General features: G+C 56.6%; 10 protein-coding genes across 10 annotated transcripts; 5 read left to right on the top strand and 5 right to left on the bottom strand.

The window, feature by feature from the left end:
* Positions 1–775: 775 nt before the first annotated feature.
* On the top strand, positions 776–1,769 carry tsn1 (Translin-1; the record flags this gene model as incomplete). Its single annotated transcript, XM_036645423.1, has 4 exons — positions 776–974; positions 1,035–1,131; positions 1,182–1,327; positions 1,411–1,769. 4 exons carry the CDS (start codon positions 776–778, stop codon positions 1,767–1,769), a joined length of 801 nt encoding a protein of 266 aa, XP_036489183.1.
* A 1,104-nt stretch (positions 1,770–2,873) lies between these two features.
* vma-3 (V-type proton ATPase 16 kDa proteolipid subunit) lies at positions 2,874–3,780 on the bottom strand (the record flags this gene model as incomplete). Its single annotated transcript, XM_036645424.1, has 5 exons — positions 2,874–2,938; positions 2,997–3,257; positions 3,337–3,466; positions 3,595–3,607; positions 3,764–3,780. The coding sequence occupies 5 exons, from the start codon at positions 3,778–3,780 to the stop codon at positions 2,874–2,876; spliced, it is 486 nt and encodes a 161-aa protein (XP_036489184.1).
* Positions 3,781–4,374: 594 nt separating this feature from the next.
* Positions 4,375–4,863, top strand: SNU13 (13 kDa ribonucleoprotein-associated protein; the record flags this gene model as incomplete). Its single annotated transcript, XM_036645425.1, has 2 exons — positions 4,375–4,477; positions 4,592–4,863. 2 exons carry the CDS (start codon positions 4,375–4,377, stop codon positions 4,861–4,863), a joined length of 375 nt encoding a protein of 124 aa, XP_036489182.1.
* An 896-nt stretch (positions 4,864–5,759) lies between these two features.
* Positions 5,760–8,721, top strand: INPP5F (Phosphatidylinositide phosphatase SAC2; the record flags this gene model as incomplete). Its single annotated transcript, XM_036645426.1, has 3 exons — positions 5,760–5,958; positions 6,030–7,794; positions 7,842–8,721. 3 exons carry the CDS (start codon positions 5,760–5,762, stop codon positions 8,719–8,721), a joined length of 2,844 nt encoding a protein of 947 aa, XP_036489277.1.
* Positions 8,722–8,790: 69 nt separating this feature from the next.
* BMT6 (25S rRNA (uridine(2843)-N(3))-methyltransferase) lies at positions 8,791–9,978 on the bottom strand (the record flags this gene model as incomplete). Its single annotated transcript, XM_036645427.1, has 1 exon — positions 8,791–9,978. The coding sequence occupies one exon, from the start codon at positions 9,976–9,978 to the stop codon at positions 8,791–8,793; it is 1,188 nt and encodes a 395-aa protein (XP_036489180.1).
* Positions 9,979–11,011: 1,033 nt separating this feature from the next.
* On the bottom strand, positions 11,012–11,852 carry CGCS363_v013579 (uncharacterized protein; the record flags this gene model as incomplete). Its single annotated transcript, XM_036645428.1, has 4 exons — positions 11,012–11,260; positions 11,351–11,593; positions 11,701–11,763; positions 11,820–11,852. The coding sequence occupies 4 exons, from the start codon at positions 11,850–11,852 to the stop codon at positions 11,012–11,014; spliced, it is 588 nt and encodes a 195-aa protein (XP_036489181.1).
* Positions 11,853–13,431: 1,579 nt separating this feature from the next.
* On the top strand, positions 13,432–15,907 carry TKL1 (Transketolase; the record flags this gene model as incomplete). The annotated part of the gene is made up of 6 exons (XM_036645429.1): positions 13,432–13,485; positions 13,663–13,709; positions 13,779–13,874; positions 13,941–14,025; positions 14,077–15,726; positions 15,791–15,907. The coding sequence occupies 6 exons, from the start codon at positions 13,432–13,434 to the stop codon at positions 15,905–15,907; spliced, it is 2,049 nt and encodes a 682-aa protein (XP_036489591.1).
* Positions 15,908–16,288: 381 nt separating this feature from the next.
* On the bottom strand, positions 16,289–16,870 carry CGCS363_v013581 (uncharacterized protein; the record flags this gene model as incomplete). Its single annotated transcript, XM_036645430.1, has 1 exon — positions 16,289–16,870. One exon carries the CDS (start codon positions 16,868–16,870, stop codon positions 16,289–16,291), a length of 582 nt encoding a protein of 193 aa, XP_036489590.1.
* A 504-nt stretch (positions 16,871–17,374) lies between these two features.
* Positions 17,375–18,220, bottom strand: CGCS363_v013582 (uncharacterized protein; the record flags this gene model as incomplete). Its single annotated transcript, XM_036645431.1, has 2 exons — positions 17,375–18,085; positions 18,146–18,220. The coding sequence occupies 2 exons, from the start codon at positions 18,218–18,220 to the stop codon at positions 17,375–17,377; spliced, it is 786 nt and encodes a 261-aa protein (XP_036489819.1).
* A 1,381-nt stretch (positions 18,221–19,601) lies between these two features.
* CGCS363_v013583 (uncharacterized protein) lies at positions 19,602–21,375 on the top strand (the record flags this gene model as incomplete). Its single annotated transcript, XM_036645432.1, has 3 exons — positions 19,602–19,649; positions 19,703–20,203; positions 20,263–21,375. 3 exons carry the CDS (start codon positions 19,602–19,604, stop codon positions 21,373–21,375), a joined length of 1,662 nt encoding a protein of 553 aa, XP_036489589.1.
* Between the last annotated feature and the right edge of the window lie 943 nt (positions 21,376–22,318).

The following is a 22,318-nucleotide window of genomic DNA, read 5'->3' on the forward strand; positions in this document are numbered from 1 at the left end:
AGCTCTCTATTGCCTTTTGGCTTAGATCAAGTGTAGTATCTGTTCTTTTCAGTTTAATCTCTGAAAGACCTCCACGGAGGTCAATCGTGATTATTCTTATTTTTGATCTCTCGGGAGAGTGGCCTCTGCGGCTTGCCGTATGCCCTCATGCCCACCGTGTCCCTGGTATTTCACTGCCTCCAGGAGACGCGAACCCCTCTCGACTTTCATTGCTGTGTCTGGTTCCGCCCAGGCCTGTGAAGAAGGTTTCCTCTGCTCCCTTTCGAACTTTGGTGATTTTTACGTTGTTGAATTGCTGAGATGTTGTGTAATTTGCTGCAAATAAAATATCCCAAGAATTGAGTCGCACCCCGTCTGCTCTATGCTGATCCTTGTCCTCCCGCCGACCCTCCACTCGCCTGCAGTGACCGCCTGCCCATCCTTGCACGACGTCTGAATTGTAAGAATCTCATCCCAGGATTCGCATCACATATTTCCAGGTGACGGCCCAAGAATTGTCGATTGATTTCTGCTCTGCTGGAAAATCCGACTGGTCAAACGAAAATATTCATTATCGAGGTGAGTTGAAAACTCTGATTTTTTTTGGCCTCGTTATGGCAAGTGCAAAATCGCGGGGCAGACACAATCCACCAACGACAACAATCTCACCACCATCTCTCGTATCTACCGTCTCTCTTCGTGACGTTGCTGCCTCTCAATCTAATCCTTTCATCGTTGCTCCCAATGGTGGCTATTCTGTAGAAGCCCATCCCAGCGTACTGACACCACGCCAGCCATGGACAACGACACCAACATGGGCGAGGTCCCCGCCTCCCGTCTGCTCGACCCCCAGATCTTCGAGCACCTCAAGAATAAGATCGACGAGGACCAGCTGGTTAGGGATCAGATGAGCCAGACGGTCCAGAAGCTTGACAGGGCCATCTCCTACGTCCAGGGCCTGCTGTCCCGCGTTCACGCCACCCCGCGCGAGCAATGTGAGTCCTCAGTGCATGGCACCAACCTTTATGGCCACACAGACTGACGGACGCTCCCAGATGGTCCCTTGCTCACGGACGTCCAAACGGGCATCCAGAAAGAGGTCGAGGTCATCGGCGAGCTGCAGGAGATTGCCTCCAAGTACCCTTACTACAAGTAAGCCGCTTCCCATCCACTCCCTTGGCACGTCACTGACATTTCAACAGGTACAACCAGAAGTGGAACCGTCAAGTCCAGAACGCAATCTTCACCGTCCTCCTCTGCGGCTGGCTCGGCGGCCTCACCGCTGACGGCAAGCCCGGCCCCGTCGCCCGCCTTCTCAGCCTCGAGGAGGTCGGCGAGATCTTCAAGGGTGCGTACCAAGAACCCTCACTTCGCCTCCTACCCATCCCACATCGCCTGCGTATACCTACAAAAGCTAACCATCCCCAACAGTCCCCGTCAACCTCAAGGACCGCGACGCCTTCCACCTCACCATCGAGGAGTACCTACTCGCTCTCACCGACGTGACCCAGGAGCTCTCCCGCCTCGCCACCAACGCCGTCACCATGGGCGACTTCGCCATGCCCGTCGAGATCAGCGCCTTCGTCAAGGACCTCTTCGCCGGCTTCCAGCTCCTCAACCTCAAGAACGACATCCTGAGGAAGCGCGTCGACGCGGTCAAGTACGACGTCAAGCGTGTCGAGGACGTCGTCTACGACCTGTCCCTGCGCGGCCTGCTCCCCAAGAAGGAGGCTCCCGCTGCTGCGGCTGCGGCTGCCACGGCAGAGCCCACGACGGAGGCAAAGAACTAGCGAGGTCAGGTGTTTGGGAGGCCAGATGGACGCGACGTGTGCAGGTGGGTTCGTTCATAGCGAGCAGGTAACGAAAAATGGAGTGTTTCATCGCCGTCATCATCGTGATATCCATCGCTCTCAGTCATTTTGACCTCGAAATCCCCCCATCAAAAGAGAAGCTTGAGCACAGCGAAAATCCCACTCAAGAATCACAAGAGTCTATACAACTTTAATCAGGACTTCACTATTTTTGATTCAATCCAGCGGGAGCATACTATTATTGTAACCACCACTTGCTGCTCCCGGACTTTGCTGTTTTCTGCCTGTGACCGACAAATCTCTCAAAGCCTTCCTTCTACAAGAAGAGGAGAATATGCGGATTCAGAGAGACCTTGCCTCGTCACATGTTGCAGCAACTGCAATGCCATGGCAAAAATACTACATATGACGAACGAGGACAAACGCCAGTTTACTCAAGCCAAGGACGTTGAGAAGTTCCCTCAAGATTCTTGTGGTCCCAATTGCCAAGTCATATTGCTAGAAGGAAAACCTCAATCAGTTGACCTAGCACGATTGCTTATTGTTTTCCTCCCGACCTGGCACAACTGTTTGGTTTGGTGTGCTGCTTTCGGGGTCGAGGTTCGCCGCAATTTCCAAGACGTCATACACCCCAAATAGTCGTCTGGTTGAGCTTACGACAACATCACTGCGGGGAACACTGACACAGACATCACTAGCAGAGGACCAATAATCAGAGTAGACGCAACAAAGCATTATCGCAACCTAGACTACAATTCCATCCCCACCACCGTCTATGCTGAGCAACCGCCCCCAGAAATGGATAGCATACCTGTGATGGCACAATAGTACATATAAGTTTGACATCCGACGGGGAAAGCGTTTCCCCGACCGTCCAAACAAAACATTGGCATCTCGTGACCTTTGACCGTTTTCCACGCCTATGCCATAAAACCTGATTCGATTCGAGTATTTCGACGCGCCTGCTGATGATAATCTTGTCGTTGCCCATGATGTGGCAATTTCATGCCCGTGCTAGTTGTGGCTTAAGTACATCTTGTCAACCATTCAACCGAGCATTTTCGTCGTTGGGTTTGTCGTCGTTTAGCAGGTGACGTCCTGGCTGGCCTTGGAGTTCATGAGAAGGGCAACAATCAAGCCGTAGAGACCTGGGGCACGTTCGTTAGTAAAAAGGTTTCAGTTCAGAAAGCAAGGGGCGTCGCATACCCAAGACTTCGGCGAAAATGAGAATCAGAATCATGCCGACGAAGAGACGAGGCTGTTGAGCAGTTCCACGGACACCGGCGTCACCAACAATACCGATGGCGAAACCGGCAGCAAGACCGGCCAGACCGACAGCGAGACCAGCGCCGAACTGGATGAAACCAGTGTACAGAGACATCTCCTGTTGGAGACCATCGGAGATAAGGACGGACACGACGAGACCGTAAATGGCAATGATACCAGCCATAATGACGGGGACAATGTCTGTCGCGAAATGTCAGTAACAGTCTACATTCGTTGGGCGCGTCGCGGACGACGACTCGATGGATGCGGATTCGCGTACTCTTGACGATCAGGTCAGGGCGCAGGACACCCATAGCCGAAATACCGACACCGGACTTCGCGGTACCGTAAGAGGCACCCAGGCAGGTGAAGACGATGGCGACGGTGCAGCCCATGGCACCGAAGAAGGGCTAATGACATGTTAGCGATGATTGTCGGACGCGATGTATCGGCGATGCCCAAATGGCTCATTCGAATGGAGGCAGGGGGGAGGCGACGTCATGGATCGTTGACTCGAGTGGGCACAGGGATGACGAACCGCATAGACGGGGCTGTGACATGATCGCGTTAGCATATGAGCTTTGGACAGATATGATGAAGCTAGATGGGAAGGTTGGGGCGCGAAATGGATGGAGTTGGGAGCTCTGAGTGATGGATAGGGAGCTGTCGTCGGGACGGGGGCAACACGGGCTGTGTTGTTGACGTACCAAAGCTCGGAAGGCATCTTGGCGGTTTAATTGACGTCGAAGACGGAGTAGTCGAAAGAAAAAGTTGAAGAGAGGGTCGGGAACTGAAGGAGATGCGGCGAAGAGTGGGTTGCGGACGATTGCGGTGATGGCTGGTTGGGACGGGCGAGGTTCGACTGCTGCTTCGGCGACGGCTCGAGATGAGGTGTGCTGTGTTAAGATCTGGTTTCCAGGTTGGCCTTCTGGTTGGTTGCAAGGTTTTGCGGCGCGTTGACAGCTCCGTGCACTTACGTAAGTCAGGAGAGGCACCTGATGGAATGAGGCGGTGCACGGCAGAACCTGCGTTCCGAAGAGCTCCACTCCAGTCGCATCAAGATCCACTCTCCAACGGCAATTGCCGTTAAGCTTGGGGAAGTGGGATTTTTTTTTTCTTACGCTTTTCGGAGGAAAAAAGTTTTGGATATCTCTTCATCGCGTTCATCACGAATTTCGACCTCACGACCAGGGCGAGCCACCGCAAGGAACCCTGCACCTTATATCTTTGGTACGCAGCACTCTAATGCTCCTGCTTGGGATTGTATCAACAGACTCTGACTTTTTCTCCCAGACATCTCTCGACGCTCACCGCAACAATGTCTGAGTCCGCTGCCTGGCCCTTGGCCGACGATGCTCTCCAGCAGGAGATTCTGGACATGGTTCAGCAGTGCACCCACTACCGCCAGCTGAAGAAGGGCGGTAAGTTTTGTCCCCGAGCCGTCTCACTCCCTTGACTCCTCCTGTCTCTCTGAAGCCACCAGCTGCGTCCCTTCCTTGGCCTCCACCGAACAGCTGCTGACTTTCTTCTTACAGCCAACGAGGCCACCAAGACCCTCAACCGTGGTGTTTCCGAGCTTATCGTCCTCGCCGCGGATACCAACCCCCTCAGCATTGTTCTTCACCTGCCTCTCCTGGCTGAGGACAAGAACGTCCCCTACGTTTACGTCAAGTCCAAGACCGCCCTTGGCCGCGCCTGCGGTGTCTCCCGCGCCGTCATTGCCGCTTCCATCACCTCCAACGAGGGCAGCGAGCTTGCCGGCCCCATCCGCGCTCTGAAGGACAAGGTCGAGAGACTCGCCATCTAAGATACCCATGACAAAGAATATTGGGTGGCGTTGATGTTTGACTGGACACGCGCTGGAAACAGTTTGGATGTTAGTGGTTAAGGCGGACAGAAATCTTTGGTCCAATGTCAAGCTGCAGCAGCCTGAATACTTGAAAAATAGTCTCAATTGTTGATAGGCGTCGACTAGTTATTCTTGGGGTCTAGTGCATGGTTAGTCCATGCACAAACCGCGGACAAGCGTCAATCGAGATCGTCAAAAACTTGAAATGCAATGTGCCCTGAATATGCAGCTACAAGTGAAATGAGTCGGGATGAGCTAGTGGGAAAGCTTGAGTTGGGAGGGACGGAGGCAGCCTGCCTGCGTCCAATGCCTCAGCTGAAGAAATGGGGACATTTGGACGGAAAGCTTGAGCTCCAGTGCAGATGTGCTGAGTTGCCCACGAGCGAATGACGGCTCAGAACGCAGCAACGACCCTACCAGCACTAGCAGACGATGGTCCATTGGAAGACACAGCGCTGGACCAGATGCACCTGGCCTGACCTGACAAACCACCTCATTGAGCCACTCATCGGGCCGGTGTCTCGGGCGTGACCTGGACTCGCGCTGGGCAACTGCAGACTGACGTTACCCCGCGGCCCACCACCCATGTCATAGCTACATGTTCCATTTGGGCGACATCATCAGCAGTTCGCAGCACCCAAAACGTCTCATTCCGCCCCTGCATGCGATATGCTCGCCAATCCACCTACAGACCAACATTGTTAATGTTTGAATATCCGTCCAATCCGACAAATAATTAGCACTACTCCCCGTCCATGGCTCTTTTGCATGCAGTCTTACCGGCCTCGACTTTTCCCTAGAATAATTTCCGTCGTCTTCTGGCGCGCACACCCTGTGTGGTCCCGCATCGCACAATGCCCGGTATCGCACGCAAGATCATCATCTGCGCTGCGGTTGACGGCCTGATAATCCAGCCATTCGTGACCAAAGGACAACGCCCCGCGCAACCGGTCAGGATCAAATATGGCGACTCTGCAATAACCCCTGCAAATCGCGAGCAGATCCCCGATCTTTCTCAGCCAAACTCCTCGTTTGAGGCCTTCGGCGTTATAGGTTTGTGCCCCGAGCTCCCCAGCCACAGCTCCAGCTGCGCAAATCCGAAGCTGACCATGGCCGACGACCAGGACTGATCACGGTCTCGAGACTCAGCTACCTGATTACGATTACCCGACGACAGCAGGTTGCGCAGATTTGTGGTTGCCCGATTTACGTCGTCACCGAAGTTGCCGTCACCCCTTGCGCCTCCCAGAAGGACGCTAGCGATGCAATCGCACAGACGGCACTTCACCTCGAGGAGAGGAAGACAGATAAGGACGCCGACGATAGCGACAGCGACGACTTCGTCGAGCTCCCTGCCAGCGGTGACGAAGTCGAGGATCATGCGCCGACCAAGAATGGAGCCGACCCTGTTAAAAGCACTGTCGCAAAGGATGTAATTGGCAGAAGAGGTAGCTACGGAAGGTTCGCGCAGAGATGGTTCAGTAAGAGTGGATGGACTCAAGATCAGAAAAGGAATGCAGGATGGAGCGGCACTGCGGACCAGGTTCGTCGCTCCGTCGATCAAGCTGCCGCTGCCAATGCGGCCTCTAGTTCAGCCATAGACGACTCCGACGAACCCGTGCCGACGTCGACTTTGCTTCCAAAGCTCCTCAGAATGACCCAGATCTTCTTTGGGTCATCGCGTAGCTTCTACTTCTCGTACGATGTCGACATCACTCGGCGATGGGCAAATGACTCGAGGTTGCAGTCTGACGAAGTGCCTTTGCACACCCGCGTCGATCCCATGTTCTTTTGGAACAAGAATACTCTGAGGCCTTTCATGAAAGCCGGAGAAGAGTCACTTCTGCTACCCCTAATGCAGGGCTTCGTTGGCCAGCGGCACTTTGTAGTGGACAGCAGTCCTCCGCAGACAGACGATAGTCTTGGAGACTCTGTAGAGATGTCAACAATCCGACAGCCCAGCTCCGAACCAACTTCTCCGCCGACGGAAACCGTCCGGGACTCTATCGATCTTCGCCCTACTGAGAAGAAGTTCCTCCTGACCGTGATCTCACGCCGGTCTACGCAAAGAGCTGGTTTGCGATATCTCAGACGCGGCATCGACGAGCAGGGATATGTCGCGAACGCCGTCGAGACAGAGCAGATTCTGTCCAGCACAACCTGGGACAAGTCTTCAAAGATTTACTCGTTCCTTCAGATTCGCGGTAGTATTCCACTATTCTTCACTCAGTCGCCATATTCCCTGAAGCCTGCGCCCCTCATCCAGCACTCACCCGAAGCAAACTATGCCGCAGCCAAGAAGCATTTCGAGCGTTTGACGACGGAGTACGGCGGCCTGCAGATCGTCAACTTGGTGGAAAAGCACGGTGTGGAGTCGACGGTTGGAGGCCAGTACGAGAAGACGGTGGAAAGGCTGAACGAGGAAGTCTTCACGGGTGAGAATGCCGCGGTTCCCTTTGAATGGTTCGATTTTCATGCTGCATGCCGTGGAATGAAATTTGAGAACGTCAGTCTGCTTCTCGACGATCTCCGCGACAAGTTGGACAATTTCGGCAGCACTGTTGAAGAAGCCGGCAAGATTTCGACAAAACAGCAGGGCGTTCTTCGCACCAATTGCATGGACTGCCTGGATAGAACAAATGTCTGCCAGAGCTCGTTCGGCAAGTACATGTTGGAGAGTCAGCTCAAGGCGGAAGGATATGATCTTGCTGCCCAGGTTGACCAGCAGACCCCTTGGTTCAACACGCTGTGGGCAGACAACGGAGACGCCATTTCGAAACAGTACGCATCAACAGCCGCTATGAAGGGCGATTACACGAGGACGAAGAAGAGGAACCTCGGCGGAGCTCTGAATGATCTTGGTCTTTCAATGACACGCTTTTACAACGGGTAAGCTCTATTCGTTCTTTTATCTTTCGCTCGCTAACAAAGCCCAGCATGGTCAATGACTACTTTAGCCAAGCTGCCATCGATTTCCTGCTCGGCAACGTCAATTCCATGGTCTTCCAGGAATTCGAAGCCGAGATGATGACCAAGGACCCCGCCGTTTCCATGCTAAAGATGCGAGAACAAGCCATCGAGCTCTCCCAAAGACGTGTCATCTCAGATGAGAGCGAAGAGTTCATGGGCGGCTGGGTTCTCTTCAGCCCTCACACATCCGACAATCTGCGATCTCTTCCCTTCGAAGAGGTTGTCCTTCTCCTGACCGACGCCGCTCTGTACCTCTGCCGCTTCGATTGGAACCTCGACAAGGTCTCCTCCTTTGAGCGTATCGACCTCGCGCACGTCGTAGGCATCAAATTTGGCACGTACATCATCTCGACCGTCTCCCCGGGCCAGACGGACGAGACGAAGAACGTCGGCTTCGTGGTGTCGTACCAACCCGGCAAGAACGACGTCACCAGGACCAACACCAGAACGTTTTCCAACTTGGGCGTCAAGCGCAGCAAGACTTCGAGCACCGAGGAGCACCAGCATCCTCACGCAGCACAACCTGCACAGTCTGCCTTGAGCAGCCTCCTCGGCGGCGGTCGCCCCAAGGCCCCGCCGATCCGAAAGGTCGCCTTCAAGGCGCCGTACTCCCAGTCCTCCGCGGCAGTCACCGGGGACGGGCCGAAGATGAGCGAGATCCAGCAGGTCGTCAGCATCTGCGCCGAAGTCGAGCGCTTGGCATTCCTCAGCCAGCCGGGCAAAGAGAGGCCCGGCACCGAGAGCATCATTGAGAAGGGCGATATCATTTCCTTGGAGGAAGCGAGACAGAGCACCGGGCTTTTAGACCACCTGAGCTACTCCATCAAGAGACTTGTATGGGCATAGAAGCATTTTTTTCCTTTTCATTCATAGATATCCGACCTTTCATGTTTATCCCTTTTGTTTCGCCGGCGTTCAGGGTCTTGTGGCGCGGTAGAGGTGCATTTGATAGCGCATGTTTTCCAGAGAGATGGGGTAGCGCAGACCCTCGGCCAGCCGGAACCACACGGAGTCGTGCGACTCGACCTTCTCCCACAGACACCCCTCCACGGGCTTCTCGTCCTTGCGGAGGGTGTGGTCCAGCAGCCACTGCATGGGGTACTTCTTGGACTCCTTCCCCACGGCGGCTTCCGAGTAGCTCCCGGGGCTGTCGACGACCAGCAGCAGACTCCCCGAGGGGATCGTGGCGCTCAAGTTCAGCAGGAAGGCCGTCGTCTTGCCGATGCCCGCCGAGGTGTAGAGCTCGTTGAGGGTGAATAGTAATGTGACCAATAATACGTCGTTGCCGAGCGCGGAGCCCAGTTCGTCGCGTGACATGGACAGCACGTCGCGCTGCGTGAAGGTCGCTGTGAGGTGCGACGCGGGGAGCAGCGCTGCGTTGGAGGCTCTCGCGGCCGCGTTGGCGTACTTCGAGAGCGGCGGCGGCGTGGCGAGCGCGTCTTGGAGCTTGCTCACCACGGGGCCCCACGGGGCCGAGTCGAGGAGGTGGATGTGTCCCGCGAGAGACGGGGCGTGCGTGGAGAGGTAGGCGCCGAAGGCAGCTATCTCGGCTGCGCCGCCGCCGATGGAGAGCATCTTGATCGTCTTTTGGGCCTGGGTTTGGGTTTCCGGCTTGCCGTCGGCGGGTTCCTCCTCGGCCTCCGGCTCGGCGGCGGCCCCATCATCGGAGCCGGCGCCGTCCCGGGCGAGATGCGCTTCTTCCAAGTACTCCCCAACGGCGAGCAGCACGCCGGCGTAGCCCAGCGCGCGCGTGGGGCTCCAGCGGGCGGCGTAGGCGTCGAGGGAGTCCGGGGCGGCGTTGGCGAAGGCGGCGTCGAAGTCGCGGGCGTAGAGCGCGGCCTTGACCTCCTGGAGAAGGGCGGGGAAGGATGGGGAGGCGAGGACGGGGGAGAAGGCTGCGTTGAAGGTGTCGAGGAGGCGTTGCTGGAGAGGGACGGGCAGCGAGGGGACGGCGGCGGCGGCAGTAGAGGATGAGGATGAGGATTGTGTGGGCTGCTGTTTGGGTGGCTGCTTTGGTTTTTGCTTTTGTGGTTTGGAGGGCTTTTTGGCCTGCTTTTTGGGCATGGACATGTTGTCCCTGGACATGTTCTTTTCTCTCGGCATTTTGATATGCTTGTGATGTTGAGATTGGGAGGGGTGGAGGGGTTTGTGGCGGGGTAATGGGTGGTTGTGTTGTGAGACGAGACGAACTCGAGGCTTGAGGTTGTGAGAGGCGTAGTTCACGGGCGAGGCTGAAATAAACTCCGTGGTGCTGATATGTGAGATTGAATTCTGGCTATGGTGGAAGCTATCTTGAAGTTTGGAGGCTGATGGTGGTTGTGGTCTGGGTAAGGCGAAAACTCAATCGGGCAGGATCCACACCGCCCGCTTTCACCTGTGGTTGAGTGACAGACACTAACTAGTGTGAGGTGAGAATACACATGAGAGCTCACTCTCACCAACTGAGACCGAGTGAAGCCTCGTGATGCACCGACATACTACGAAAAATCGACAATCATGAGGCGACTTGACAAATGGACCTGGCATTAGTATCAGCGCTGATATGATTCGTGCAGAGCATGCAGTCGATCTTTGACGACGTCAACTCATGCCTCGGAATGCTTCCGTACGCAGACGCCGGCAGTTGAGGAGTAGGGCCGAATCTCGAAAAGTGAGGCCGAGTTCGATAACTAAAGGCCCCTGAGATGATGCAAACGCGGCTCTCGATATTCTATCCCGAACTGAAGAACTTTTCGCAGCTTCCTCCGCTGAATCTCAACCCGGCGACGGATACATTGTCGGCTGGAGTGGCGGATATGCGGGTGGAGAGGCTTGATGTCATCCGCAGGGAAGCGGGAGCTTGGGCCTGGGGCCGCCTTGATTTGTGCGGATAAATACGAAACTGGCTGTATCCCAGCCGGGTGGCCCGTGCTCACCGGCGCCGGAGCACAGCTGTTGAGAATTGGAGGACAGCCAGCCTTTCTCAGTCAAGAGAAAAAAAAAAGTCTTGGGGCAGGTGAGCAGCCAGGCAGAAAACGGTTGAAAATGGCCTCGTGGCATCGCGCATTTTTAACGGTCACGGCGTGCATTCTGCCGTCCCCGAGTTCCGCGTCCTGATACACGCCAGGGTTTGGATTCTTTTTTTCCCTCTCTCCTCCTATCTCTGCAGTTGATGCACCGGCGGCTGTTGCCTGCATGCACTTGTATGTTTGGCGCGGATGTCCAGCGAAGAAGAGGATTCTTCAGCATTTGGCCACCGTTTGCCATCACTCAGGAACAGAGTTTCTGTCGAGACTCGGAATCCTGTCCTCATTCTTGGCCATGCCACGGATGTCGCGCATCTTGGGACGCGAGGCGCGGCCTGTATGGAGGGGTCGTTGGAGGGGCAATCCCTCAGTAGGAAAGGCTGCGACCTCAGACGAGGGAAAAAATCAGAGGGGCCAGGACTCAACCATAGGGACACGAAGGTGTCATTATGCAGTCAGGGTCCACTAACATGACTGGATCTCAGCACGAGATTCGACCAGGGGATGCCAGGCGGGCGTGGTGATGGGGAGGGGCCAGAGCTTATCCGCGTCGCCGGCTTGAAACAGCGCGAGCGAGAGGCAGTCGCAGTAAGGGGCCCGGGAAGCGCTGGGAGGTCCTGGCAAAGGTCTCGCAGAAGGGTATTTTCGGCGCTTGGCTCTCCCTGAGCGACGGTGTACCTCAGACGAGGCTTAAAGTCCGGTGGTCTCTGGGCCTATGGCCGACGCGGCAGCATCGTGAGTGAATAAATAGACAGAGCCTACTGGCGGGAGGCGGAGGGGCATCGGCCTTGCAGACTCCAGCGTGCTTGCTCCAGCTCACTCCGGTGTGGGCCGGAGATACCCAAACAGAATTGATATCGACGATCCAGGCACGTTCGAACGTCTCCAGTGCTCCATGGATTAGTCAAGGCGAAGCCGAAGTTGCCAGAGGAGAGATACCGAAGGGGGACCCAGGCGACGCGTTGTGGGCATTATGACGACAGTTTTTCTGGATGACGATCCATCGGAGCCGTTGGTCGTTCGCACGAGTCAACAGTGGCATCGAGTGAAGCTCATCGACATGAACTGACTCTTGCGAATGTCGAAAAAGACGTCACTGTAAAAAATGTGATACGTCTAGTGGTTGCTGACTGAGAAAGATGCCCTACAACGGGCGATGGCGGTATGATTCGTCGAGGGGGATTGCCTTTCCAGGTGTCAGACCGACGTCGGTAGGGTCAGTCGGTACAAGCACCGAGAGCGCAGACGGGAGGTTGAATTTGGGCCGGGCATTTTTGCCTCGCAGGGGTTGCCGGGTGAATTGGAATTCGAAATTCGCTGTCGTCGGCGGGTGAAGTACACCACTTTTGGATGGTGACTTGGGCGAAAGCCACCAATGGCGGTGGGCTGGGCCAGCCACGGGAGACCTGGGAGAGGGGCAAGAACTGCCAGCATTTCATACAGACGCATCCAGGCAAGGTCAGTCCACAGCGTTCAAGATGGTTGAGACGAGCTGAAGCCTGCACCGCCGTCCTGCCGGCCAAGGACAAGACCGGAAAATTGGGGAACAGCGTTAAAAAAACACGACAGGCCAAGTGTACCCCCACTTCATGTGAAGATTGTATCACGATGGGGGTGCTTCTGGAAGAACGGGATATGCGTGACTTTTTCCCCCTGGTGGTGATGCCAGTTTCTGCCCTGGGAATATTGGATTGAGCCGGGAGATTGGGAGCGGAAAGAGTAAGGTGCATCAATGGACGTCGAGGGCGAGTTCCATGGGATGGGGGAAAGCGGCACCGGGGGGCGGTATGCCGCCGGGCATCCCGCCGCCGTGCAACGCACCTACCTACCTTACCTCAAGGTACCTACCTACCTACAGGCTAGGAAGCTAGCTGGTGACAGTCGACAGAGCTCGAGGTACCCCGTCGTGGTATGACGTTAGCTGTTAACGAGATGTACCTCTGGCTGCTGTCCCAGGTCTCCTTCCACTGCGAACGAAGCTCTTTCCGATGCTGTGGCTCGAGCTTACCTTTGACGATGGCTTGCCAAGTAGGGCACTTACGTGAGGTGCCTCCCGGGGAAAAGTAGGTAATGGAAGATGCTGTATGGCGCACTGCCTTGCCTGAGATGGAAGAAGTCAACACACCAAAACATGGAGAGAATGCTTCGGAACACATTCCATGGTGGCCTGCACGTCCAGCCCACGTCTGGTGTGAGGGAGGCAGCGGCAGTGGGTGGTCTGTTTCTGTCTCTGTCTCTGTCTGCCCGTCTGAGGTGTTGCCCCTCCATCCCCCTCCATCAAGCACAGGTGCAGTCAATGTACCTCACCCCTCCATGTTCCACTGTCCACTCCCACGTCAAGGTCCCCACCAGGTGCTCAATAATTGCCTTGCGGCCAAAGACTGAGGTGCATGCAGTAGACACATACCACCGCCCCTTCTCCGTCTCCTCTCTCAGACGTCCCGTTTGTATTTCTACCGCTGCCTCCCAACTTTTTTCTACCTTTTCCCATCCATCTCCTCTTCCTCCTTGACCGAGTTTCTCTCTTGGAAGAACGCAGAAATCAGACACCATGGGTTACACCGAGCAAGACTGGAAGGCGATCAACACGATCCGCCTGTTGGCCGTGAGTTTCATCCTCCCCGCCAGATTTTACCCCGCCACTGTTGTTGTTGAGATTTGTCTCTCGACCCCGCCATTGCCAGCCCATTGGCGGTGGCATGATGAGGACTGCTCGCAACCACGCAATCGCCATCGCGAGAAGCAGCTTCACCGGAGCTACGGCTGACAATGTTCACTCCAGGTCGATGCCACCTTCAACAGCAACTCCGGCCACCCCGGTGCGCCCATGTATGTACTCCCCCACGATGCGCGCTTTTGATGAGAACCCCGAACAGAAAACTGACAAGCCGTCTCCAGGGGTATGGCGCCGGTCGCCCACGTTCTGTTCAACAAGTTCATGAAGTTTAACCCCAAGAACCCCAAGTGGGCGAACCGTGATCGTTTTGTCCTCTCGTAAGTCCCTCACTCGATCTCCGAGCTCACATCTCCGCTGGACCCATGGGCTGACCAATCCCTCAGCAACGGACACGGCTGCATGCTCCAGTATGCCCTCCTCCACCTCTTCGGCTACGGCGTCTCCATCGACGACCTGAAGAAGTTCCGCGTAAGTGTCTAGTGACGTTCAATGCCCAAGCAATTGCTTACCCCTCCGAAGACGGTCGACAGCATCACCCCCGGTCACCCCGAGGCTCACGACACCCCCGGTGTTGAGGTCACCACTGGCCCTCTCGGTCAGGGTATCTGCAACGCTGTTGGTCTGGCCATCGCCCAGGCTCACACCGCCGCCGTCTACAACAAGGACAACTTCACCGTTTCCGACAACTACACATACTGCTTCCTCGGTGATGGTTGCTTGATGGAGGGTGTCTCCGGTGAGGCCTCCTCCCTGGCTGGTCACCTCCAGCTCGGCAACCTGATTGCCATCTGGGACGACAACCACATCTCCATTGACGGTGACACCAACGTCGCCTTCACTGAGGACGTTGTCAAGCGCTACGAGGCCTTCGGCTGGGAGGTCCTCACCGTCGAGGACGGCAACAGCGACCTCGACAGCATCGAGAAGGCCATTGCTCAGGCCCAGAAGTCCAAGGACAAGCCCACCCTCATCCAGCTCAAGACCATCATTGGTTTCGGCTCCCTCCAGCAGGGCACCCACGGTGTCCACGGCTCTCCCCTCAAGGCTGACGACATCAAGCAGCTCAAGGAGAAGTTCGGCTTCAACCCCGAGCAGTCTTTCGTCGTTCCCCAGGAGGTCTACGACCAGTACAACGCGCACGCCGCCGAGGGTGCCGCTGCTGAGCAGGAGTGGAACAAGCTCCTCAACTCGTACGCCGAGAAGTACCCCAACGAGGCCAAGGACCTCCACCGCCGTCTCACCGGCGAGCTCCCCGAGGGCTGGGAGAAGGCTCTGCCCGTCTACACCCCCGCCGACCCTGCCATCGCTTCCCGCAAGCTTTCCGAGACTGTCCTGGCCAAGATCGAGAGCGTCATTCCCGAGCTTGTCGGTGGTTCTGCCGACTTGACTGGCTCCAACCTGACCCGCTGGAAGGCCGCCGTCGACTTCCAGGCCCCCTCCACCGGCCTTGGTGACTACTCTGGTCGCTACATCCGCTACGGTGTCCGTGAGCACGCCATGGGTGCCATCATGAACGGTCTCGCTGCCTACGGCACCATCCTCCCCTACGGCGGTACCTTCCTCAACTTCGTCTCCTACGCCGCCGGTGCCGTCCGTCTTACCGCCCTCTCCCAGGTCCGCGCCATCTGGGTTGCCACCCACGACTCCATCGGTCTTGGTGAGGACGGCCCTACTCACCAGCCTATCGAGACCCTCGCCCACTTCCGTGCCCTCCCCAACAACATGGTCTGGCGTCCTGCCGACGGTAACGAGACCTCTGCCGCCTACTACGTTGCCCTGACCTCCAAGCACACTCCCTCCATCATCGCCCTCTCTCGCCAGAACCTGCCCCAGCTTGAGGGCTCCGTCATCGAGAAGGCCATCAAGGGTGGTTACGTCCTGCACGAGGCCGAGAACGCCGACGTCACCCTCGTCTCCACCGGTTCCGAGGTCTGCATCTGCGTTGATGCCGTTAAGTACCTTAAGGAGAAGCACAACCTCACTGCCCGTGTCGTCTCCATGCCCTGCACTGAGGTCTTCGAGGCCCAGTCCAAGGAGTACAAGCTCTCCGTCCTTCCCGACGGCCACCCCATCATGTCCGTTGAGGTCATGAGCACTCTCGGCTGGGAGCGCTTCTCCCACGAGCAGTTCGGTATCAACCGCTTCGGTGCTTCCGGACCTTACAAGGACGTCTACAAGGCAAGTTCAACTCATCATGGCCATTTCTTGCAATATTTGCTAACAATCTCTGCAGAAGTTCGAGTTCACCCCCGAGGGCATCTCCAAGCGTGCGGTTGCCACCGTCGACTTCTGGAAGAGCGTTCCCAACGTCCGCTCTCCTATCAACCGTGCTTTCCAGCAGATCATTTAAAGCGGTTATATAAATGGGTAGAAATTGGTTAATTGGCGAGATGGTTCAAATTTTTTTTTAACGCGGCGATGGACGTTACGGGTAAAATGAAGCTCGGTATATAGAGACCGTCAAAATCAAAGATTATGATTAACGCGCAAAAATGACTGCTTGCCCGTGCCCGAACGCCTATCCTGTGACCCTGATGGTTCGTTCCGTGCGGGACCCTTCATGTGACGCATGGTCTCGTTTCCCTCATATACTCGTCAAAACCAAATGCCATCCATCATCCTGCCCGCCCGGCCATCGTGCGCGCCAGATTGCGCTGTCAACTTTGGGAGCCGTTTTCTTTCGCTCCTCTCCACCACAGATTTAGAAATCTCGCAAGGCCTGCATGGGCTTTCACTGACTCTCCTCCGCAGCAGCAGTCCCTTCTTCAGCGGCCCATTCCCTCTGGAACTCACGTCCCACCCTCTCCAACCGTCCCGCGGCACGACGGGCCTCCATAGCCTCCTCGCCTGTCGCAGCAACCACGACGCCGACGAGCATCGGGGCGGCGTTCTCCGCGTCGTTCGTCTTGGTATCAGCAGCACCCTGGGCAGCGCCGCCCGGCGTCGCGGCCGTCGCGGAAGAAGGCCCCGAGGTGACGGGTCTCGACGCGGTAGGGGTGTTGTTGCTGGCCGCGGCGGCGGCGGCAGCGGCTGAGGCAGCAGCGGAGGTCTCGCCGCCGTTGGGGAGGGCGTCGGCGCCGTTGAGGAAGGAGGAGAGGACGACGGGGCTGCCGGGGCCGTGCTCGACGATGATGCGCTGGGCGGGGCCAAGGGAGAAGCGGTTCGCGGCGGCGTGCGCGGTGAGGGAGGTCGTTGTCAGCGATGTGAGGGCCTCGAGCTGGGATTGGGAGTGCGCCGAGGTGAGGATCGGGTTGAGGGCGCGGTCTGTTAGGTGTAGCGCTAGAGACGGATGTTGAGCAGGTAGAGAGGCCATTGTGTCGGTCGCTAAACGGAGGACGTGTGAAATCGAAGACCGCAGACTATCGTAGTAGTAGGTACGCGTGAGAGAATGGAACTCCAGTAGGATATCGCAGGTTAAGGCGGGAGAGATGATGGGTGAAGCTGGCGAGAATGTGCGGTTTTGCGCGGGATTGAGGATTGAGGATGGTACAGTTCGGCCGTGAGGTGGTTTGTAGCGCCCTGTTCGCGCCGTACCCCGCCATTACCCCGCCAAATGCCGTGCCCGACGCCAAAAGGTGGAACCGATTCTACCGCCCGTTGAGAGATAATTACCACTGTATCTTTGACGCGGGCATTATCTTACGTCTTTGGGCCGCAGCCCCCACTGAAGGTGCAGAAAATTGATAGGGATTCGGTCATCGTATGATAGTGAGTTTTGGTTGAGACAGCTGGGTTATGTTATGCCGTGACGCAACGGCTGGCTGGGCTGGGGGTTGTAGCTCCCTTGCGCTAATGGGGGGCCTGGGTTTCGTTTTGCTCAGCGATTGGACCTTGTTCTCGGGGATCGCTTCACGTCGGCTGTTTTGGGGGTACTGGGGTGGTAGCGCTTCTCGCGGCCATGAGACGATGCGATCACCGAGTTGCTTGAAGCCCTAGGCGGTGCGTGCCTGTTATCGACACGACGGCGGCGTCTTGAGGATCGAAGTTGAGGAGGCGACTGGTTCCTGGGCTCTGCTGCCCAGACGTCGGCGCTCACAGCTGGGCGTTTCTCAGGGGAGGAGGGCCGCGGAGGTGAGTCCGCAAAGTGGACCGTCTTTTGGCTGCGGCGAGGGGTTGCAGGCGGCGTGTCGTCCCTCTGCTCCTCTGCAGGCTTTGGGGTGGTGGCTCGTTGCGGGCCATCGCTGTCGTCACCCTCCTCTCCCACGGTCGGGAGCACTGTTGATGATCGGTGGCCAGTAGCCGGGGGGACTTCGTCGTCTGAGGATTCTTCTGAGCTGTCGGGAGTCTCTGGGATTGGGATTGGGGCAGGATCAGACTTCGATCTCTGTCGCGAGCGACGCTTGCGAGCGCGTGGTTGATGGGCGACGACCTGCGCCCCAGACGCCGGTTCGGGCAGTACGGAATCGCCGTAGAAATAAGCGCGCAGGACTTCTTCGCCTTGGTGCTCGAGACAAAAGTTATTGGTAAACCATGTATCCATCAATTTGGCCTGGTCATTTGAACACCTAGACGCACGACACGTATCTGCCTCCAGAGGTCAGCGATGTAAACCTTGAGAAGTGGGCTGGTGGGAGTGGAAACAACTCACGCAGGTGTTCTTGACAGTATGGACCCTTTCGATATCGTAGCTTCGAACATCCCTGCCTCCTGCACAGTTGGGCATGTTGTGTGCAGTATCGCGACCTCGAGGACGGATCGCAGGTCCTCAGACAGCCAGACGCCAGACAGCGGGGTTCAGGTTTGCTGGAGCTCGCAGGACTTGTGTTGTTTTTGCCATCGCCGTCGCCCCCGCCACCGGTTCTCGATACGCACTGGCCCATGACGAACTCCTGCCGTCAACGACCTGGTGTTGTGATGGACCCTCCTCCAGCGCGCGCTGGGGGGTTGAAGGAGAGTAAGATGAGCATTTGGTTTGGGTGGTATGTCAGCTTCTTAGTATACCACGGTCTCTGGACCGTCTGAGCTGCATAGAGTTCAAAAGGGTGTTGCTGCGGCAGCTCCGACGATCCTGAATGAGCTAAGTCGCCTTGTCCCGGGGTGTTCTGACTTATGACGAACGAGAGAGATCCTTGTCTGTTACTGTTGCGTTCCCTTGTTGGTAGGCTACCCAGGCACGCCAGGCAGTGAGCGCCCTTGGTTCGAGAGGCCCATTCTGCGGATGCGTCTATTCGTAGCAGTCCATATCAGGCTGCTGGCAAGTGCCAGCTGGATTCTAGTGCAGCCGAAACGACGGGGACTTTGCCAATCAAGTCGCGGCTAAAGGAGGAAATGGACCGCCTTGAGATGTGACAGGAGGATGTAAGGCGCCAATGCATTGAGGACGTCGTGGGGCGGGAACTGCGCAGCGGAGGCAGTTCGCTGCAGTACTGCGTATGCATTTGTTGCGATCCGCTTGGCCCGCTGGCACGTCTTATCTCTTGAGGTTGGCCATTGGTTCCAATATTGGAGACTCGTCAATATTTTGCATCGACTGGTGGTCAACGGTGAAGGTCGCTGGTGGCAACGAAAGCATTGCGCGTTGACATTGGTGTTTATGTGGATATCTGCAGTCTGGGCTCTCATTGCTATTCATGAGCCGTTGTGTGCCGCTATTTCGGCCCCATTGAGCGTGAAAGGGCCCAAAATGCCGGCAATTCCTTGCTTGCATCGATATTGTTGACTTCTCGGAAGCAGGGAAAGTCGACGTGTTGTTGATGTTTGCGAGTTACGGGAAGTGTTCCTCAAACACAAGAAGGTTGTCCCCTGTAACTTTAGCGTACATTCTCGACGTCTGGCAGCTGTAGCCTTTGTCCGCCTCCGTCATTGGGGAAGGCCCCTGCCGGGCACCACTGCACCACAAGCCATGGAATGTGGCTTGTTCCTGACACGAGTGGACAGCTAAGCAAGCTCCTGCAGCAGGCCAAACCGTCCAAACCGTCCAATTTGCGACCATCGCATTCCTCATCCGACATTCGACGACGTGCTTTGACAGCTCCCTCGCAGCACGAGAACCGGCAACCTTTCCTCACACACTACCGACAAGCCTTCACACTTCAAAAGTCATCATGGCCGACGACGACAAGGCGGCGAAGCTGGCCGCAGCCAAGAAGAGGGTATGCGTCGACCAACGTCCCATTGCACCCCCACCTTGCTGACCCTCTTGCAGGTAGAAGAGTTGAAGAAGAAGAAGACCAAGAAGGCCGGCACCACAAAGAAGGAGAAGGGAGAAGCGACCGCGGCAGAGCCCAGTGCTTCTAAGGCAGACGAAGCCGAAGCCGAACCCACCACGCCCGCCGAGACCGCCAACGAGGACGAGAAGGCAGAGGAAAAGGAGGCGTCTGAAGCCGTCGCCGAGCAGCCTACATCCCCAACCGCCTCCCAGCCATCACTAGCTCAACAATCGAAGCTCAGGTCAGCTTCCTTCAGACAAGGCTCTATTTCCACAGGCCCCCTTTCACCGGGAGCACAGGGCCCCGAGGGCGAAACCGCAACCGACATCTACCGGAAGCAAGTCGCTCGCATAGAGGAGCTCGAGAAGGAGAACAAGCGTCTTACAAAGGAATCAACAGACTCGGAGAAGAGATGGAAGAAGGCCGAGGAGGAGTTGGCGGACTTGCGCGAGACCGAGGGGGGGAGCAATGGGGCGGAAAGCCAGGTTGAGAAGCTGGTAAGTTGTGTTACAACCTCCCGAGATCTTTATACCAGTCGTCTGACAATCACAATAAGAAATCCGAGATCGAGGCTCTTCAACGCCAAAACTCTCAACTACAGCAACAGGCCTCCCGCTCCGGCGGCCGTCACGGCTCATCACCTTCCGTTTCCATGTCTTCGCCCCCCGCCGAACTCGAAGCCCAGCTGGCGTCCAAGACCTCGACGATCGAGTCCATGGAAATCGAGATCTCTAAGCTGCGCGCCCAAGTCGACCGCCAAGCAAGCGGTACCTCCTCCGAGCGCGAACAAATCGCCGCCCTCGAAGATAAGCTTGCCCGCTCCGAAAAGGCCGCCGCTCAAGCCCAGAACGAGCTGGCAGACCTGCGCAAGAACCTCGACCGCACCGCCGAGAAGGCTGTTCGGGAAGGCAGCGAGCGCACATCCGCCGAGACGAAACTCCGCACGCTCGAGCACGAGCTCGCTGACGCTATCGATGCGCGCCTCGAGGCCGAGAAGAAGGCGGATGGCTTCGAGAAGAAGGTGACGACTCTGACGACCCTTCACAAGGAACAGGACTCGCGTACCCAGACTCTGCGCAAGGAGAAGGAGCGCGCGGAGAAGGAAGTCAGCGAGCTCAAGGCCCGCGTCGAGAGCCTTGAGAGTGAGAACACGCGCCTGCGCAGCCGTAAGTCGACCGAGGGCGGCGGCGGTCTCGACGATGACGGCGTCGACGAGCTCGAGAACGAGGAGCGTCTGCGTCTAGAGAAGAAGGTACGGGATCTCGAGAAGGAGGTTTACGACCTTCGCCACGGACACTGGCAGGAGAAGCGCCGTGAGATGCAGCCGGGTCCTCAGAGCCCCGGGTTCGAGAACGTCAGCCTGAGCAACAGCCGTGGCACCTCGCCCTCTGCGCACCGCAAGCAGCCCACCCACGGCGGCATCGGCGACTTCTTCCAGAGTGGCATCAACGCGCTCACCGGCACTGGAGACGATGAGTTCCTCGAGGACGATGACATGGACTTTGACGAGGATGCGTTCCGCCGCGCGCAAGAGGACGATGCGAAGGCGCGACTTGAGCGCATCAAGGAGATTAAGCGCACGCTAACGAACTGGGAGGGTTGGAGGCTGGACCTCGTCGAGAACCGGCGGGGCGGCTCCGAGGGTCTCGGCGAGGTTTTTGAGGTCTAGACGTTGTCCTACAAATCGCGCTTTGTCACATCTGTAGACTTGACTAAATTCCCCCGTTTTGAGACCACCGTCATGTACAACATTCAGGCTAGACCACGATATCCAAACCAAAAAATAACGGCCCCCTGCTCTTTTTCGCTACAATCCCAGGAGAAAAGAAGGAGGGGAAAAAAGAATGTAGAGCCGCGGATGTGGCAGACTTGGCTTCTTACTCATCCCGTCCTCTCCTCCAATGACTCAGCCCGTCCTGGCGAAGATCGCTGACATCCCCCTTGCATCCCGTTCTGCAGCCCGTCCGCCCGGGGGAGAGAACAAGAAAATGTCTCTCTCTCAGGAAAAAGAGTTAAGGAGAAACAGGGCGCGAGAGCGACCCTCTTCGCATCCCCGCGCAGATCCAACCTGCGATGTTGGCCTGCTGCCTGGTGTAAAGCCCGGGGTCTTGGACTTTTCTAGAAAACAGGTGCATGTGACGACGCGTCTTTTTAGCCTCCTACCCCCCATGTTCATGGTTCACGCTCACGACGTGCGCGGCTCCGGTACGCGTAAAGCACCCTGTCCCGGGGGGGTACGTCATCTCTCCCTCTGATCTCCCTAAAAGAGAAGGTACGGATACGATATACAAATTAGAAAGACTTACGGCTTGGAAGGATTGCATATGCATGTCCAGGGCGCAATTACTAGCTTCAATATCACATTACAAATCACATTTCAGTCATCTTCAGAAGAAGGTATGTTGTACGGAGAAGAGGAGGATGTTCATGTAAATTTGTGGTTTGGGATATCATCAAGTTTTGGTTTTTCCCAGTCTAAGAGCTTTCAACTACAGCAACAGATATAAACCAATAGAATTACAAAAAAGGGGGTTGTAGGAGTGGAAGAGAAGAGAGGGGGGGAACATGAGTTTTTAAGTAATAGTGAGGGTGAGGAAGGGACCCAAAAATGT

The sequence above is a fragment of the Colletotrichum siamense genome (assembly GCF_013390195.1).
Source record: "Colletotrichum siamense strain Cg363 chromosome Unknown KSG_Cg363_contig09, whole genome shotgun sequence".
In the NCBI taxonomy this organism is placed as follows: Eukaryota; Fungi; Ascomycota; class Sordariomycetes; order Glomerellales; family Glomerellaceae; genus Colletotrichum; species Colletotrichum siamense.